Genomic DNA, 17,870 nt, shown 5'->3' with positions numbered 1-17,870 from the left:
AAGTGTTGGAAATGTAAAGAAAAAGAAGGATCTTTTTTCCATATGTGGTGGGAATGTAAGAAGGTAAAGGGTTTCTGGGAAATGATATATAATGAGTTGAAGAAGATGCTTAAATACACATTTGTAAGGAAACCAGAAGCCTTTTTGTTAGGAATAACTGGAAGAGAGATAAATAGAAAGGATTACAAACTTTTCCAATACGCAGTAACAGCGGCAAGAATATTAATGGCCCAAAAATGGAAACAAGAGGAGCTACCGACCCTTGAAGAGTGGAGAATGAAACTTATGGACTATGCAGAACTGGATAAACTGACTGGGAAGATTAGATATCAATGGGATCACAAGTTCATCGAGGACTCGGGAAAGTTTACAGATTATCGGAAAAGCATATGTGACGAACAGACAACGCTAGTGGGATTTAAAGAGGCTTTGTGAAAGTTAAAGATGTATTGTAAAAAAGAAATAGAACTGAAAGGATAATATTAAATGGCAATATAAATTTAGAGAATGCATAAAAATAGAAAATATGGATTGGTGGAAAAGCTTGTGGAAGTCCAAAAAGTTGAAATTTGTGAATACTGTTTGGGATGGCGAATTTGTAAATAGGAAAATTTAATAAAAATTATTATTATTATTTAAAAAAAGAACAATTTCAGGTTAAGAACAGACCTCCGGAACGAATTAAGTACTTAACCCAAGCTACCACTGTATAATATTTTTTTAGTTTTCACAAAAAACCAAATCATTAAATTAAATAATATTTTTTTAAAAAACAACTGTATACACAATCAATGTTAATCCCACATTATGGGATTATTTGACTTGCCTCCCCTGGTTCCTTTGTATTATCATCATTCATTATCATCACTGGAGAGCCAGTGTGGTGTAGTGGTTAAGAGCGGTAGACTCATAATCTGGGGAACCGGGTTCGCGTCTCCACTCCTCCACATGCAGCTGCTGGGTGACCTTGGGCCAGTCACACTTCTCTGACGTCTCTCAGCCCCACTCACCTCACAGAGTGTTTGTTGTGGGGAAGGAAGGGAAAGGAGAATGTTAGCCGCTTTGAGATTCCTTAAAGGGAGTGAAAGGCGGGATATCAAATCCAAACTCTTCTTCTTCTTCAATAAAATCATCATCACTAATTTAAGGTTATCAGATTTTTTTTCAATGAGTCCGGGGATACTTTTCAACTTAAATGGATTTTGTATGGGGACTGATTTGTAAATCCGGGGACTGTCCTTACTCCAGAGGAGGGCAACCAAAATGGTCAAAGGCCTGGAAACGATGCCTTATGAGGAACGGCTAAGGGAGCTGGGCATGTTTAGCCTGGAGAAGAGGAGGTTAAGGGGTGATATGATAGCCATGTTCAAATATAGAAAAGTATGTCACATAGAGGAGGGAGAAAGGTTGTTTTCTGCTGCTCCAGAGAAGCGGACACGGAGCAATGGATCCAAACTACAAGAAAGAAGATTCCACCTAAACATTAGGAAGAACTTCCTGACAGTAAGAGCTGTTTGACAGTGGAATTTGCTGCCAAGGAGTGTGGTGGAGTCTCCTACTTTGGAGGTCTTTAAGCAGAGGCTTGACAACCATATGTCAGGAGTGCTCTGATGGTGTTTCCTGCTTGGCAGGGGGTTGGACTCGATGGCCCTTGTGGTCTATTCCAGCTGTATGATTCTATGATTCTACTTTAAATTTAACCATTACAGGTGGGTTTTTTTAAAAAAATTAATCCTGCTAATGTATTAACCTGTGTGCACTGCTTTTGTCAATATGCAATAAACGTTTCCCATTCTTTTTTATATTAAAACTGGAGGCATTTTTTCAGCTGCAATGGGCCTCCGGTGTCCTGTTAGTACATTAGTTGGTACCATTTCTCGTACAGTTGATATTCCTTGCATAGATAGATTAGATAGATGATAGATAGTTAGATTAGATTAGATTAGATTAGATTAGATAGATTAGGTAGGTAGATTAGATAGATACATATATAAGAAAGGTTGGTAGATGGATAGATAGATTAGTTAGATTGATTGATTGAGTAGGTAGATTCAGGCATGGCCAAACCTGGCCCTCCAGCTGTTTTGGGACTACAACTCACATTGTCCCTGACCACTGGTCCTGTTAGGTAGGGATGATGGGGGTTGGAGGGCCAAGTTGGGCCACACCTGGATTAGATGGTAGGTAGGTAGATAGATTTGATAGATAGGGTAGGTAGATAGATAGATAGATAGATAGATAGATAGATAGATAGATAGATAGATAGATAAGATAGGTAGGCAAGTAGATAGATAATAAGATAAAGTCGGTAGATCGATAAGGTAGGAAGGTAGGTAGGAGGCAGCCTAGGTCAAAGTTGACCCACTTATTTAAAAGTAACCATGCTGTTATACAGTGGTACCTCTGGATGCGAACGGGATCCGTTCCGGGGCCCCGTTCGCATCCTGAAGCGAACATGCTCGGGTCACAATTTGCTGCTTCCGTAGATGCGTGTGGCATCATTTTGAGTGTCTGCACGTGCGCAAGCTGCAGAACCCGGAAGTAACGGGCTCTGTTACTTCTAGGTCGCCACGGAGCACAACCCGAAAATGCTTAACCCGCAGCTACTTCAACCTGAGGTATGACTGTATTAGTAACAAAAATCTATTATCTTAAATATTTTCAGGCGGTGACCCTGGACCCCAACTTCCTGGATGCTTACATTAATCTGGGGAACGTCTTGAAGGAGGCGCGTATATTTGACAGGTAAGCAAATAGGCATAGAGCTTATATTCTCTTTTTTATATAAATGTTTTTTATTGGTTTTGCGTATAATCACATTACGTCTTATATTCTCAGTTTAGTGGTTGCACCCATACCCAAACTAACTCCCATTGTTGCCTAGAGGGTTGATTTTATTTAAAGCAAATTGATTTAAATCCCAAATCCATAAGACTTGATTTAAATCCCCCTTTTACCGCAAGGTTCAGCCTTGCTGGCATCCTCTTAATATTGACAATCGGAGGCAGGTTTCCTTTTTGGAATCCTAACTTCAGAGTCTTTTCTACAGTTATATCAAAATGATTTGGTTCTGCTATATACAGCCCGATTGTGACGAAATGATGGTGAGTTTTAATAAGTGAACACTTTTTATTTGAACAACTTTTCTGCTGTACTTGATTGGAAGGAGAAAAGAAACATTTCCTTCATAACAATTTAAGCAATTTATTTCACTAAAACAGTAAAATGGTAGCATATGTATCCATGTTGCTTAACTGATGTGCTGAAACATTTTTTCCCCAAGAAAAACTTGGACTGAGTTTTCGCACACATGAAAAACTTAAAACAAATAATTCTTCCCCGAATTATTTATTTATTTCTACCCCGCTCTCACTGGCCAGGGCCTGGCTCAGGGCGGCTAACACCAAATATAAATTACAATAAAATAGAATAGAAAAAAACCCCAGTTAATTAAAATACAGCTTAAAATGCAGCCTCATCAAGACTACAAAGGGAGGAAACATCAGCTATTCACCCAAGCCAGCTATCCATGCTGGTGCTACATGGGCCAGCAAAAAAGCCACGGGAAAATTTATATACCAAATCCCATATAGGGTGTCAGAGTGAGTCTAAGCATAGAGCGAGTTAAAATAATCAAGCCTGGAGGTGACCATCGCATGGATCACTGGCCAGATCAGGGCGAGAAAGGTAAGGAACCAATTCCTTAATACGGCGGAGGTGGAAAAATGCCACCTTTGCTGTGGCTGCAACCTGTGCCTCCATGGAAAGAGAGGCATCGAAGGTTACACCCAAGCTCTTGACAGAAGGCTCTGGCACTAATTGCGCCCCCACAAGAGATGGGAGTTGGCCCCCCAACCCCATGTTGTCCTGACCCAGCCAGAGGACCTCTGTCTTCGAAGGATTTAACTTCAACTGGCTCCCACGCAGCCACCCAGCCACGGCTTCCAAGCATCTGGTCAGTGTGTCTGGGGCCGAGTCCATTGACAGATAAAGTTGGGTGTCATCAGCATATTGACGACAACTCAGCCCTAAACTCCGGACAATCTGGGCAAGGGGGTGCATAAAGATATTGAAAAGCATCTGGGAAAGGATTGTGCCCTGCGGCACTCCACACAACAAGGAGTGCCGCAGCGACAACTCCCTCCCTAGCGCCACCCTCTGTCCCCGACTTGAGATAAAGGAGCACAGCCATTGTCTGACTGTGCCCTGAATCCCCACGTTGGCAAGGCGGTGGTCCAAAAGTTTGTGATCGACCATGTCGAAGGCCGCTAACAAATCTAAAAGAATCAGCAGTCCCGGCCCGCCTCGATCCTCTTAATCGTCCTCCCAAAGCATTTTATTTTTTAAAAAACAGATTTTTATCCACCCTGGTGACAATGAAACTGAACCAGTCCTTGATCTCATTTCAGAGCCGTTGCAGCCTACCTACGGGCCCTGAGCCTGAGTCCCAACCACGCTGTTGTCCACGGCAACCTGGCATGTGTGTATTACGAACAGGGGCTGATCGATCTGGCAATCGATACCTACAAGAGGGCCATTGAGCTCCAGCCCCACTTCCCTGACGCCTACTGCAACCTGGCCAACGCGCTGAAAGAGAAAGGCAGCGTAAGAAACTGGTCCCTTTTGCCTTGGGGTGGGGGGAACATCTATATAAAAGATGTTTTATAGATGGTACTTAACACCTGCCAAAATAGCTAAAATGTATAAAACAAAAAAACTGTGCTGGAGGTGCAGTAAAGAAGAAGGGACACTTATACATTTCTGGTGGGCCTGTGAAAAAAAAATACAGAAACTTTCCTATTAGGCAGTGGTGTCCAAACTTTTTTCAAAGAGGGCCAGATTTGATGAAGTGAAGGGCCATAAGGGCCGACCAAAGTTGTTTACTTTTTTTAAGGATTGAAGTTGTTGAGCTCTTTTCTTAGGGTTTAAATTGTTGAACTTTTTTTAGGATTGAAGTTGTTTAGCTTTTTCTTAGGCTTTTACCCCATGCTGAATTGGCCAGATTAACAGAGACAATTAGGGCACAACCCAGACAAGAATTCCAAAAGGAATGGGGAAAATGCAGAGAATACTTTACCAAACAGTGCCCCAAAATATACACTTGGACTTGTTTCAATTAATTTCTACAGGAGACTTTGTGGTTTAAGTCATAATTAGGAAAAATTGTAATAATCCCATACAAAAGAAATAGTATACAAGAGGTAAATAAGGCGGCCATTTAACAGAATAAAGTCTTTTATTTTTATGTTATGTTTTCTTTGTGTAAGGGGATAGGAGTTTAATTTTGATAATTAGTCAATGGTGGTGGGTCTGTTTGTATGTATGAGTTGTTGTGGACTATGTTATAAATAAAATAAAAATTAAAAAAAGAAAATGAAACCGGTCCCTTTTGCTTTCTGTATGTCAGAGGGTTTGCTGAAAAAAGCCTTCCGGATGATGGTGACCTCGAAATTGGGCTCTTTGGGGGGGGATTTGGGGTACAGAACCTAGAAGAAGTCCTCTTTTATTTTTTCCTTTGTCATATCGTCACATACAACTTTGCTCATACCAAGCATCGACTCCCCTCCCCCTTCCCCCGCTCCCACTCCCTGGCTTTCTTAAGCAGTCACGATCCTCTTAGCATTTCTATATCACCCTTTAAAAATTGTCCAGTAGCACCTGATGATGATAATAATAATAATAATAATAATAATAATAATAATAATAATAATAATAATAATAAAATTTATACCCCGCCTATCTGGCTGGGTTTCCCCAGCCACTCTTGGCGACAAAATATTAAAATACAATAGTCCGTCAAACATTAAAAGCTTCCCTAAACAGGGCTTGCTAAACTTGGCTTCTTCTTGGTATAATTTTTTGTATGCAGGTCCACTTCTTCAGATACAAAAGCTTCTACCAAGACCAAACTGAGTTGGTCTGCAATGTGCTACTGGACAATTTATATATTTTTTATATATTTCAACTGCGTTAGACCACCACAGCTGCCTACCTGAACATATATCGCCCTATTTACCTTCTTACTCTACTTAAAACAATTTACTTTAGCATTTGTAAATCACTTTCAAAAATTAGCCTCTGGTTTTTTTAATAACAGTATATTTAAAGATCTTTTTCAATTCTTTGTAAATCATATCCCAGTAGACTTTGACTTTAGTGCACATCCACCACCTATGGACGAAATTCCCTTCCTTCTCCTTGCATTTCTAGCGTGCCTTATCTTGAGTTATATATATTTTAGCAAGTTTAGTCGGCGTCAAATACCACCTATACGTCACCTTCATTAAATTTTTAATTAGTGCTGTACATTCAATAAATTGTTTTTGCCCATAATCTTTCCCACTTATCTAATTCAATGTTATGACCAAAATCTTGAGCCCATTTAATCATAACCGACTTAACTTCTTCATCCTTTGTATGCCATTCTTATACGTTTTTGGCAATGATTTTCTTTTACTATCTAGCAACTCTGTCTCTTAATTTTGATTTAGTATGACCAAAACCATTTCCCTTACTGTCTTCCTTAAATACATCTTGCAAAAGACGGTAAGTGTGCGGGAAAGAGAGTTTGAATCGGATTAGTCTGCTCTTGTATTTATGTTCCCCTAAACCAAGCATGTCCAAAGTCCACTTTGGGGGCCTTCCACCCATCTCTCCTAGATCTCAAAATGCATTGGTTTTGTCATATTTCCTGCTATCCTGCCAAAGAATTTAAATTTTCCCAATGTTCTTTTAGACCAGGCATGTCCAAAGTCCAGTTCAGGGGCCTAATCTGGCCCTCTGGTCGATTTAATCCGGCCCTCGTGGCGGTTTATTTACTAGGGCAAAACTTCCCCCCAAAAAGCTCAAGAACTTTAATCCTAAAAAAAGGTCAGCACCTCTGGGGTCAAATCCTTAAAAAAGGCTCAACAATTGTGGGGTACTGTTAATATGCTTCTTCTTAATTGCATTTCACTATTAATATACTTCTTAATTGTATTTCAGTTCAACAATGACTTTGATAAAATACATCTTTTGTGACGTGCAGAAGGCTTGAGTTACCTATGAGGTGCAACAGTTACCATATAGCATATATTCAATATAAAAAACAGCAACAATTGGTTGTTGACAAAGGACAGCTGGCATATATATATAAAAGATATTAACTGATATGCATGCCATTCCAGATATAGCTATATAATCTCTACTGTTGGTAAGAGAAGAACTTTGGAGCAGGCATTTTCAAAAAAAGAGTTTTTTATGAACCGCTCTAATACCAAGTTACCGTCAGGAGCTGAGGGGCCGTATCAAACCTCAATCCAGCCATCACATCACAGAGCAGCCTTTTGGGCTCCTGTGAAAGACATACTAATATTCGTGTAAAAACTCTGTTTTGTGTTTCGAAGGTTGCCGAAGCCGAGGAATGCTACAATACAGCTCTCCGTTTATGTCCGACTCACGCGGATTCTCTTAATAACCTGGCGAACATCAAGCGAGAACAAGGGAATATCGAGGAGGCTGTCCGCCTCTACCGGAAAGCTCTTGAGGTACGTGCGTGGAGAATTACAACAATTAAATTGACATATAAGGGTTAGGCATGCGTACCCTGGACTCCTAGTCTGGGTCTTTTTAAAAATCGCCGATCAAATTTTTCTTGATCAATAACGGAAATAATGGTGAAGAAGTGAAAGTGAAGTAGCATTTTGAGGCTCGACAAAGCATGGTCCGATAAGTCCCTTTTGGAAGGAAGAGGGTCTGTCCCCCTTTTTATATTCCTAGGCCTCCTGGAATGACCAAAAATCTGCTTTTTCATCAGAAGAACAATGCAAGGTGTTAAGGAACGGTACAGAAATTGAAATAAAAGCTGGGCACATGCTGTTCTCTGTGTCGGCTGAGCTTGATCCCCTGACAGTCTTATTTTCTAACAGTATTTCCTATGCGTACGAAAAAGGCAGTTCATAGGCCCATTATTATTATTATTATTATTATTATTATTATTATTATTATTATTATTATTATTATTATTATCATTACCACAAATCATTCCAAACGGTGATTTATTTTGCAGCCAGCCCCTGCCACATTTGAGCATCAAAGAGGGGCTCTTTAAAATATGGCATTGGTCATTTGACAGTCTGATCTCCCAACAGTATTTCCTATGCATGCTAAAAAGGCAGTCCATAGGTTCCTCCTCCTCCTTAATTTTTGCAAGTCAATCCAAATGAGGATTTATTTCACGCCCACAACCTTTGAGCCTCAAAGAGCAGCCTCCGTCTCTTTAGAATGCTTCTCAGGGAAACTAAGAGTGAGCTTCTTCCCCGCAGGTCTTCCCGGAGTTTGCAGCTGCGCATTCAAATTTAGCCAGTGTTTTGCAACAGCAGGGGAAGCTCCAGGAGGCCCTCATGCACTACAAGGAGGCCATCAGGTGAGCTTCCAAAGCCATGGGGAAAATAGATTGAAAGAGCTCCTCCTTACTGTATTTTAATCTTTTGCTGGAAGCCGCCCAGAGTGGCTGGGTATAAATAATAAATTATTGTTGCTGTTGTTAATAATTATTATTACTCCTCATGCGCTGGTCTGGTGCCTGTGGGAAAGCTCTCCTCTTGTGGATAAAGCACTTTCTCTTTTTCTTTTAGGTTTTTTTATTTTTTATTTTTATTTTTATTTTATTTTTTGTCCCTTGAAGGACAGCCAAATTTAAATAACAATTCGACACACAGCTGCGAGGCATTTGCGAGCTTTTTTGCGGAGAAGGTCCTGTTGCTCCGCCATGACCTCCCTGCCAATTTGGATACAATAAAGGAACTGGAGGCCCCTCGACTGTCCTCGGGTCCAGTATTGGACCACTTTGACCGGATATCCCCAGCCGATGTGGACAGACTCCTCCGAGCTGGAAAGCCCACCACCTGTCCTCTTGACCTGTGCCCGTCCTGGCTGATTAGAGCGTGCCCAGACGAGGTGTGGGCCCCCCTGGGGGATATCATCAATTTGTCCCTTGGCACTGGGATATTCCCAGGGGAACTGAAGGAGGCAGTGGTGTGTCTGCTCTTAAAGAAAACATCATTAGATCCTTTAGATCTATCCAATTACCGCCCGGTTTCGAATCTTCCATTCCTGGGTAAGGTGATTGAGAGAGCGGTTGCTGAACAGCTTGGTAGGTTTCTGGATGAAACATCTGCTCTCGATCCATTCCAGTCCGGCTTCCGCGCTGGTCATGGGACCGAGACGGCTCTGGTCGCCCTAACAGATGATCTCCGCAGGCAGCTGGATCGAGGCGGGTCGGGGCTGCTGATTCTTCTAGACCTGTCAGCAGCCTTCGACATGGTCGATCACGAACTTCTGGACCACTGCCTTGCCGACGTGGGGATCCAGGGCACAGTCCTTCAATGGCTGCGCTCGTTTCTCTCCGGTCGGGGACAGAGGGTGGCGCTTGGGGGGGGGAATTGTCATCGCGCCACTCCTTGGTGTGTGGAGTGCCTCAGAGTGCGATACTCTCCCCGATGCTTTTTAACATCTTTATGCGCCCCCTCGCCCAGCTTGTCCGGAGTTTTTGGCTGGGTTGCCATCAGTATGCCGATGACACCCAACTCTATCTGTTGATGGATGGCCATCCTTACTCGGCCCCAGATACACTGACCAGATGTCTGGAAGCTGTGGCTGGATGGTTACGTGGGAGCCGGTTGAAGTTAAATCCTTCGAAGACAGAGGTCCTCTGGCTGGGACGGAGCGATATGGGATTGAGGGGGCAACTCCCATCTCTTGCATGGGTGCAATTAGTGCCAGCATCGTCCGTTAAGAGTTTGGGTGTAATCTTCGACACCTCCCTTTCCATGGAGGCGCAGATTACAGCTATAACAAAGGCGGCATTTTTTCATCTCCGCCAAGCTAAGCAGTTGGCTCCTTATCTCTCTCACCCTGACCTAGCCACTGTGATCCACGCGACGGTCACCTCCAGACTGGATTATTGTAACTCGCTCTACGTGGGGCTGCCCTTGAGACTGACCCAGAAACTCCAGCGGGTGCAGAATGCCGCGGCGAGACTCCTTACGGGGTCTTTGCTGCGAGATCATATCCATCCGGTGCTGTATCAGCTGCACTGGCTCCCGGTGGAGTACAGGATCAGGTTTAAGGTGCTGGTTTTAACCTTTAAAGCCCTATACGGCCTAGGACCCTCGTACCTATGGGACTGCCTCTCCTGGTATGTCCCACAGAGAAATTTACGGTCTGCAAATAAAAACACCCTAAAGATCCCAGGTCACAGAGAGGTTAGGTTGGCCTCAACTAGAGCCAGGGCTTTCTCGGCTGCGGCTCCAATCTGGTGGCCCTGTGGGACCTGACATCCTTCCGTAGGGCCTGCAAGACAGAGCTGTTCCACCAGGCCTTTGGTCAGGGCGCAGACTGACTCCCTCCTCTGGCAACCTGCACAGAATTTTGCTTGATGGTTGCCATTAATTTGATTTTAATTTGATTTAATTAATTTTATAATGAATGTTTTAAAATGTTGGACTATTTTGATTGTTGTTAGCCGCCCTGAGCCCGGCTTCGGCTGGGGAGGGCAGGATATAAATATTATTATTATTATTATTATTATTATTATTATTATTATTATTATTATTATTATTATTATTATTCAGTTTTTTTATTTTATCATTTTATTTCCATACACTCCAAACATTTTCAATATATACAATACTGGGATTATACAAACCCCTTGGACTCTCCCCCACCCCCCACCCCCCGTTTCCATATTTTGCCATCTTTTCTTGCATGTAATTACAATGATTCGTTCTATTCCATTTCCTTATTTGCTACTTTGGCTTCATCAATGTTATATCAATCCTGCCTGTGGAAAACCATCTAATTCGATTTTAATTTGATCCTGATTTGTTTTTAGGAGGTAATTTAATTATTGTTTGATTTTATACTAATGTTATATATTTGATGTTAGCTGCCCTAAGACCGGTTTCGGCCAGGGAGGGCGGGATACATTATTATTATTATTATTATTATTATTATTATTATTATTATTATTATTATTATTATTATTATTATTTCTAAATATGTATCTTTAAGGTATTCAATAAATTTTTCCCATTCTTGTTTAATTTTTTTATATATATAAATAGTTTTTATTAAGTTTTAGCATTTTATATTCAACACAAACATCATTCTTGCAGACAGCATAGATGAATCCCAATCTCCCCCAGCTTCCCTCTTCTGGTTTTTTAAATATTTACTTCTCCTGCCTATCTCATTCTCCCTTAATTTTGCCATCTTTGAACTAACGATGGTTATATCCTTAAGGTTTTTGCACCATGCTTTTTCACATTTCATCTTCATTATTTTCCCCATTTTGTCCTTTTAACTTTTTTCTTTGCTTAAATTTCCTATCATCTTGATGTCTGATCTTCACAGTCATTTTGATAATCCACTCTTCTTTTGTTGGGACCTTCTCTTCCTTCCACATCCGGGCTAAGAACATTCTGGCATAAATAGAATACACTGTCTTTTTAGGTCTCTTGGTATTTCTTCACCCGTTAAACCTATTAGAAAGGCTTCTGGTTTTTACACAAATGTTCTCTCCCCCCCCCCCCAGTTAATTATACAGTGGTACCTTGGTTCTCAAACTGAATGTGTTCCAAAACCAAGGTGCATTTTCCCATAGAAAGTCATGCAAAACGGATTAATCCGTACCAGACTTTGAAAAACAATCCCTAAAACAGCCATTTAACATGAATTTTACTATCTAACGAGACCACTGATCCCTAAAATGAAAGCAGTCATCCATGTACTGTACTCTAAAATAAATACAACAGTCTTGTAAATGATAAAAATGAAAATTATTTTTTTTCCTCACCTGCACTGATGATAGTCATTGTTCGGATGGGGACCGGGGCTTCTATCCGTTTCTGCAATCACACAATCAATCAATCAATCAATCAATCAATCAGTAACTAAACTGGGATCCGCACAGTCGCAAAAACAAATGAACCAAAAAAGCCTCCGAAACAAAAACACCACATAAATTGCAAAAACCAAAGCACCAAACTTAATCTGTTCCCGAAGTCTGTTTGATTGGTGCAGGCGCCCCAGAAAGAATAGCTGACAGCCAAATTTGATGTTTGGCTTCCGAAAAACGCCTGGAAACTGGAACACTTTTTCTGGGTTTTCGGCATTTGGGAACCAAAGCGTTTGAGTAGTAGTAATAATAATAATAATAATTTGTTTTTGTTTGTATCCCACCCTCGCCGGCCAAGGCTGGGCTCAGAGCAGCTAACATCATAAAAACAACACAACGAGCCTAAAAGCAGACATCAAGTAATTCAAATAAAAATTAATTCAGACAAGTTAAAATCCGGGCAGGTGGCAATTATTAGGGTGGAATTGAGAGTGATTAATAATTGCCAGAATTGAGGAGCATGGAATTTCCCAAAAGGAAAGTGCTGCTTGTCCGTATGAAGAGGATGCCACAATGCTGAACCTTTCTGTATAAAAAACCTTCTGTATAAAGAAACCTGTATAAAAAACATTTGAGAACCAAGGTCTCACTGTCTCACATGACCACTAGGGTGGTTCATAAAAAAACACTTTTTTGAAGATGCCTGCTCCCAAGGTCTTATCTTACTACACTAGGGATTATATAGCTATATCTGAAATTTTGTGCATATCAGTTAATATCTCAACCCTCCATGAAAATAGCTGTTTTCTTGGACGTTTTCCTATTTTGTGAAGGCTTTGGAGAAGGCATTTTTAAAAAAAGTTTTTTTAATGAACTGCCCTAAAGACCACCGTATAGGATAGAAAGAGCCTTCTTGACCCTTACATTTCCAGCGTAACTTCAGAGTATTTTTGTACCAAAATGGCACTTTTTCTCTCCCCCTCCATGTCAGAATCAGCCCCACTTTTGCAGACGCCTATTCCAACATGGGGAACACCTTGAAGGAAATGCAAGACGTCCAGGGAGCTCTGCAATGCTACACAAGAGCAATCCAGATAAATCCTGCGTTTGCCGATGCCCACAGCAACCTCGCTTCCATCCATAAGGTAAGCTTTGTGTCTCTGCTAAATCTATTTAAAAAAAACAACTGGGGGGGGGGCAGCAGGGGAATCTTAGTTTTTACAAAAGGAAAACAACTGGCAAAAGCCGTCCCAAACCGAGATGGGGCACAAAAAGAAAAAGGGGAGAATTGGAATTTATGCTGGAAGTGTGAGGAGGCAGAGGGCACACCGATACGTTTATGGTGGGGCTACAGAAACGTTAAAAAATTCATGAGGAAATAAAAAAGATGATCAGAATTAATTTAGAGGGGAAAACCAGAGGCATATTTACTGAGTATAAGAGGTAAAGAAATACCACAAGATGGGAAGATATTATTCTTATACGCGACAGCTGCAGCAAGGCTACTCCTTGCACAAAACTGGAACAGGAAATATATACCCACAAAGGATGACTGGATAAAGAAACTAATTGAATTTATAGAACTGGCAAGGTCAAGTGCAGTAATAAGGTACCAATCAAACTGGAAAATAAAAATATAATGGAAATGGTTTGAAGATTATGTGTTCAAGTACTGCTCAAAAACTAACATGTTGATATGTTTGGTTTAATGTTTGTAAATCTGGTTTATAATAATAATAAATAGTAAGTTAAAAGAGTTAAGAAATATAAATTTAGATAAAAATTGCAATGTGAATGTGAGTGAAGGAAGTCACGTGGGTATTTGGGTAAATGCTGAGTTGTGTATAGGGTTAGATGTGGGGAATCCATATATGTAATGTATAGTGTTGAAAATGTACGGCAACTAGCATGTAAAATGAAATCAAAAATAAATAAATAAATAAATAGGGGGGAAATAAAAATGGCAATGTGAAATATTATATAGGAGGGTGAGGGGCGGTGGAGGGAAGCCACAAGGGTGGTTTTAATGTCTGAAATTTTGGGTGGTAGGGTAATACGAATTTTGTTTTGTGTCTATGTGTTTGTTTGTAAATAATTTTTTTAAAAGGAAAATGAAAAAATTGCTATTTTTACTTTGAAATAAAAATGGGGGGGAGGTCTTATACGGGTGATTGGGTGGGTGAATGGCTCATTTTCTTAAATTTGAGCCCCCCCAAATAGAGGGTGGCTTATATAGACGGAAAGTATGGTGGAGTTCCACACCCAAAAATCTCATTGTGACTTCCAATCACCCCTACGTCACATTTCCGATGGCGCCCTTTTGCTCGTCTCTCCTAGATCTCAAAATGCATTGGTTTTGTCATATTTCCTGCTGTCCTTTGTCAATCCACACCTGCCAAAGAATTTAAATTTTCCCAACATTTTTTTTTAGACCACACATGTCCAGCGTGTGGCCGGGGAGCGTAACCTGGTTTACTTACTGGGGCAACCCCCCCCCCCCAAATGCTCAACAACTTCAATCCTAAAAAGAGCTCAACAACCTTGGGGTTAAATCCTAAAACAGCTCAACAAATTTGCCCCGCCCTCATGTCAAATCTGGCCCTCTTTGGGAAAATTTGGGCACCCCTGTAAATTTAGACAATACAGTCCTATCTCGGGTTAAATATGCTTCAGGATGAATATTTTTGGGTTGCGCTCCGCAGTGACCCAGAAGTAACGGAGCACGTTACTTGCGGGTTTCGCCGCATGCACAGACCCTCAAAATGATGTCATGCGCAGAAGCGGCGAATTGCGACGTGCAGATGCGGGTTGCATTCGCTTCAGGATGCGAACGGGGCTCCGGAACGGATCCCATTCACATCCAGAGGTACCACTGTACTCTGCAAGTGTCCTGTTCTCTATGAAATGTTTCTTCCAAAACCTCTCGTAATTCTGCCTGTATTATAATCTTGCTAATTCTGCGTATTTTAGCCTTTTTGCTAGCTACGCCAACTTAGTAGGGATGGGATTCTCCTTTCCATCCTTTGTCTGTTAAGATTCTCGCTGCGGCTATTGTAGACACTGTGACTTGCCATTGTTTTATAACCATTTATTGTAACATTTATTCTATGATCAATTACAATAATCATTCATTGTAATATTCATTTATTGTACGATTAATTACAATTTATTGTAATTGTTAAGAGTAGGTTTCTATTGAATTTTTACATGCTGATACTCAATATTATTCTATAGCATGGGGAGGCAAACTACGGCCCCATGGCCTTCTCAATCTAGCCGGGAGTCGGCATGTTTTGACACAAGTATAATGTGTCCTTTTATTTAAAATGCACCTCTGGGTTATTTGTGGGACATAGGAATGCGTTCCTTTTTCCCCCTCCCCAAAATCTAGTCTGGCCCCCACAAGGTCTAAGGGACAGTGGACGGCCCCCTGCTGAAAAAGTTTGCCGACCCCTGTTCTATTCCAATGATTGTTGAATGTTACTTTATAAGTCTACCAGGTGTGGATCATCGTGCCTTCTGTCTGTTCTTCATCTTTGGTTTTGATGGTTGAGAAAAAAAGCTAGTGGCAATTGCTGAAATATCCCTCCCTTTCTAGGATTCCGGAAACATCCCAGAGGCAATTGCTTCGTATCGCACCGCCTTGAAACTGAAGCCGGATTTTCCTGACGCTTACTGCAACCTGGCGCACTGTTTGCAGGTGAGGCAGAGTTTTAAGGGCCAACACTCCCAGGGTTTCCGGCATTTGGGAACCGAGGCGTTTGAGTCCCAAGGTACCACGGTAATGGTAAAAGCGTCACCTAATTCAGGAATTGTCCAATGTCACTTTAGAGACCAACTCAGTTTGTTCTGTGTCTAAGCTTTCATGTGCAGGCAGACTTATTCAGATACACTGAAGCGGAAGTCCCCACACCCTGATATTTAGAGGGAGGGTGGGGCGGGGTATTTCTCTGAACGGTAGTAGGACTCAATCGGTATGGTCAACCTGTGGACGACTGTGTCTCATTACATATCCTAAAACTATTTCAGGTCATCTGTGTACCATCCCTTGTTTTTTCAGTCATTCACAGTTGCCAGCAGGTGGACCATACCCATTGACTCCTACTACCCTTCGGAGAAAAACCCCAACTCACCCTCCCACTATATATCAGGGTCTGGGGGCTTCTCCTTACTCTTATATAGCAGGGTCTGGGGACTTCTCCCTCTGTATATCAGGGTCTGGGGACTTCCGCTTCAGTGTATCTGAAGAAGTGTGCATGCACACAAAAGCTTATATCAGGCATCCCCAACCTGCGCCCCCCCCCCGATGTTTTGGCCTACAACTCCCATGATCCCTAGCTAACAGGACCAGTGGTCGGGGATGATGGGAATTGTAGTCTAAAACATCTGGAGGGCCGAAGGCTTGGGGTGCCTGGCTTATACCAAGAACAAACTTTGTTGGTCTCTAAGGCACTACTGGACAATTTTAATATATTTTGACTTCATCAGACCAATACGGCTACCTACCTGAATCTAGAACCCTGGTTTTCTTTGCCCCCTTTCAGATCGTCTGTGATTGGACCGATTATGACGAGAGAATGAAGAAGCTTGTCAGTATTGTGGCTGACCAGCTGGAGAAGAACCGGCTCCCTTCGGTGCACCCGCATCACAGCATGCTGTATCCACTGTCTCACGGCTTCCGAAAGGCTATTGCCGAGAGACATGGGAACCTTTGCCTGGACAAGGTGGGTCTATGCTGTGAAGAGGTGTGCGCCGCTCCGTTCCGTCAGAGTTTGAATGCTTTCATGTTGGCTTTGGATATATAATAATATATAATAATTTATTATTTCTACCCTGCCCATCTGTCTGGGTATCCTCAGCCACTCTGGGTGGCTGCCAACCAAATATTAAAAACACAAGACAGCATTAAATATTTAAAAACTTCCCTAAACAGGGCTGCCTTCAGATGTCTTTTAAAAGTGAGATAATTGCTTATTTCTTTGACATCTGATGGAAGGGCGTTCCACAGGGCGGCCGTCACCACGAGAAGGCCCTCTGCCTGCTTCCCTGTAACTTGGCTTCTTGCAGGGAGGGAAGCGCCAGAAGGCCCTCGGGAGAGGGACCCCGGTGTCCGGGGTGGAGATGCTCCTTCAGGTCTACTGGGCCGAGGCCATTGAGGGCTTTCAAGGTCAGCACCGACACTATGAATTGTGCTTGGAAACGTACTGGGAGCCAAAGCAGATCTCTTGGGACCGGTGGTATGTGGTCTCAGTCAGACTGGATTTAAATCCTTTATTTTACAGAAAGGTTTGATCTTGCTGGCATCCTCTTAATATTGACAACCAGAGGAAAGTTTCATCTGCTGGGCTGTTTAGGGCTTTCAAGGTCAGCACCAACACTTTGAATTGTGCCCGGAAACGTACTGGGAGTCAATGCAGGTCTTTCAAGACTGGTGTTATGTGGTCTCTGCGGCTGTTCACGGCCCCCAGTCTGGCTACCACATTCTGGATTAATTGCAGTAAGGTAGCCCCACATAGAGCGCATTGCAGTCGTCCAAGCTGGAGATAACAAGAGCATGCGTGTCAGGGCTGCCACTCAGTCCCAGCTCACATAGGACCACGTTAGCCAGCGTTCAGGTTAAAAGAGTCTTTATTGGATTACAGGTTCCATTTCCAAACTGCAATGTGCAGCCCTACTTCTTCTAGGTCAGACCGGCGAAGACCCGTCTGAGTCTCCGCCTCTAGCACACCAGCTTAATACCCTAGCCTTGCTCCACCTCCTGCGCCTTTCCTTCCGTCTCTGGGTCCTTCTGCCCCCCGGGGTCTCTTCTTTCCTACTCTCTTCTGACGCGGACCCCCCTGACCCTTCCGCCTCCTTGCGGCGGGCTTTGGGACCTGGCTCACTCTCTGGGCTGCTTACTGCGCCAGCTTCCGCTACATTTGAACTTGGCGCGCGCGCCCAACTCTCAACCTTCCTCTTGATCGTTTCGTCGCTCCCCGAGGTGGGCGTGACT

At 42.4% G+C, this 17,870-nt stretch overlaps 1 protein-coding gene across 1 annotated transcript in view; it reads left to right on the top strand.

Annotated features, from left to right (window-relative positions):
- The window catches only part of LOC308578168 (uncharacterized protein), a gene marked incomplete at both ends in the record, with an annotated part of 204,881 nt that overhangs the window by 10,207 nt on the left and 176,804 nt on the right, over positions 1 to 17,870 (top strand). The window contains 7 exons of the mRNA XM_081178426.1: positions 2,666 to 2,745; positions 4,410 to 4,605; positions 7,386 to 7,526; positions 8,304 to 8,404; positions 12,870 to 13,023; positions 15,477 to 15,578; positions 16,423 to 16,602. Coding sequence (XP_081034552.1) covers positions 2,666 to 2,745; positions 4,410 to 4,605; positions 7,386 to 7,526; positions 8,304 to 8,404; positions 12,870 to 13,023; positions 15,477 to 15,578; positions 16,423 to 16,602 — 954 coding nt within the window. The remainder of the gene's footprint in view (positions 1 to 2,665; positions 2,746 to 4,409; positions 4,606 to 7,385; positions 7,527 to 8,303; positions 8,405 to 12,869; positions 13,024 to 15,476; positions 15,579 to 16,422; positions 16,603 to 17,870) is intronic.

Source organism: Podarcis bocagei (genome assembly GCF_964188305.1).
Source record: "Podarcis bocagei genome assembly, chromosome: W".
Taxonomy (NCBI): Eukaryota; Metazoa; Chordata; class Lepidosauria; order Squamata; family Lacertidae; genus Podarcis; species Podarcis bocagei.
Note: the sequence above shows the minus strand (reverse complement) of the source record. Positions and strands in the feature narration are given on the sequence as shown.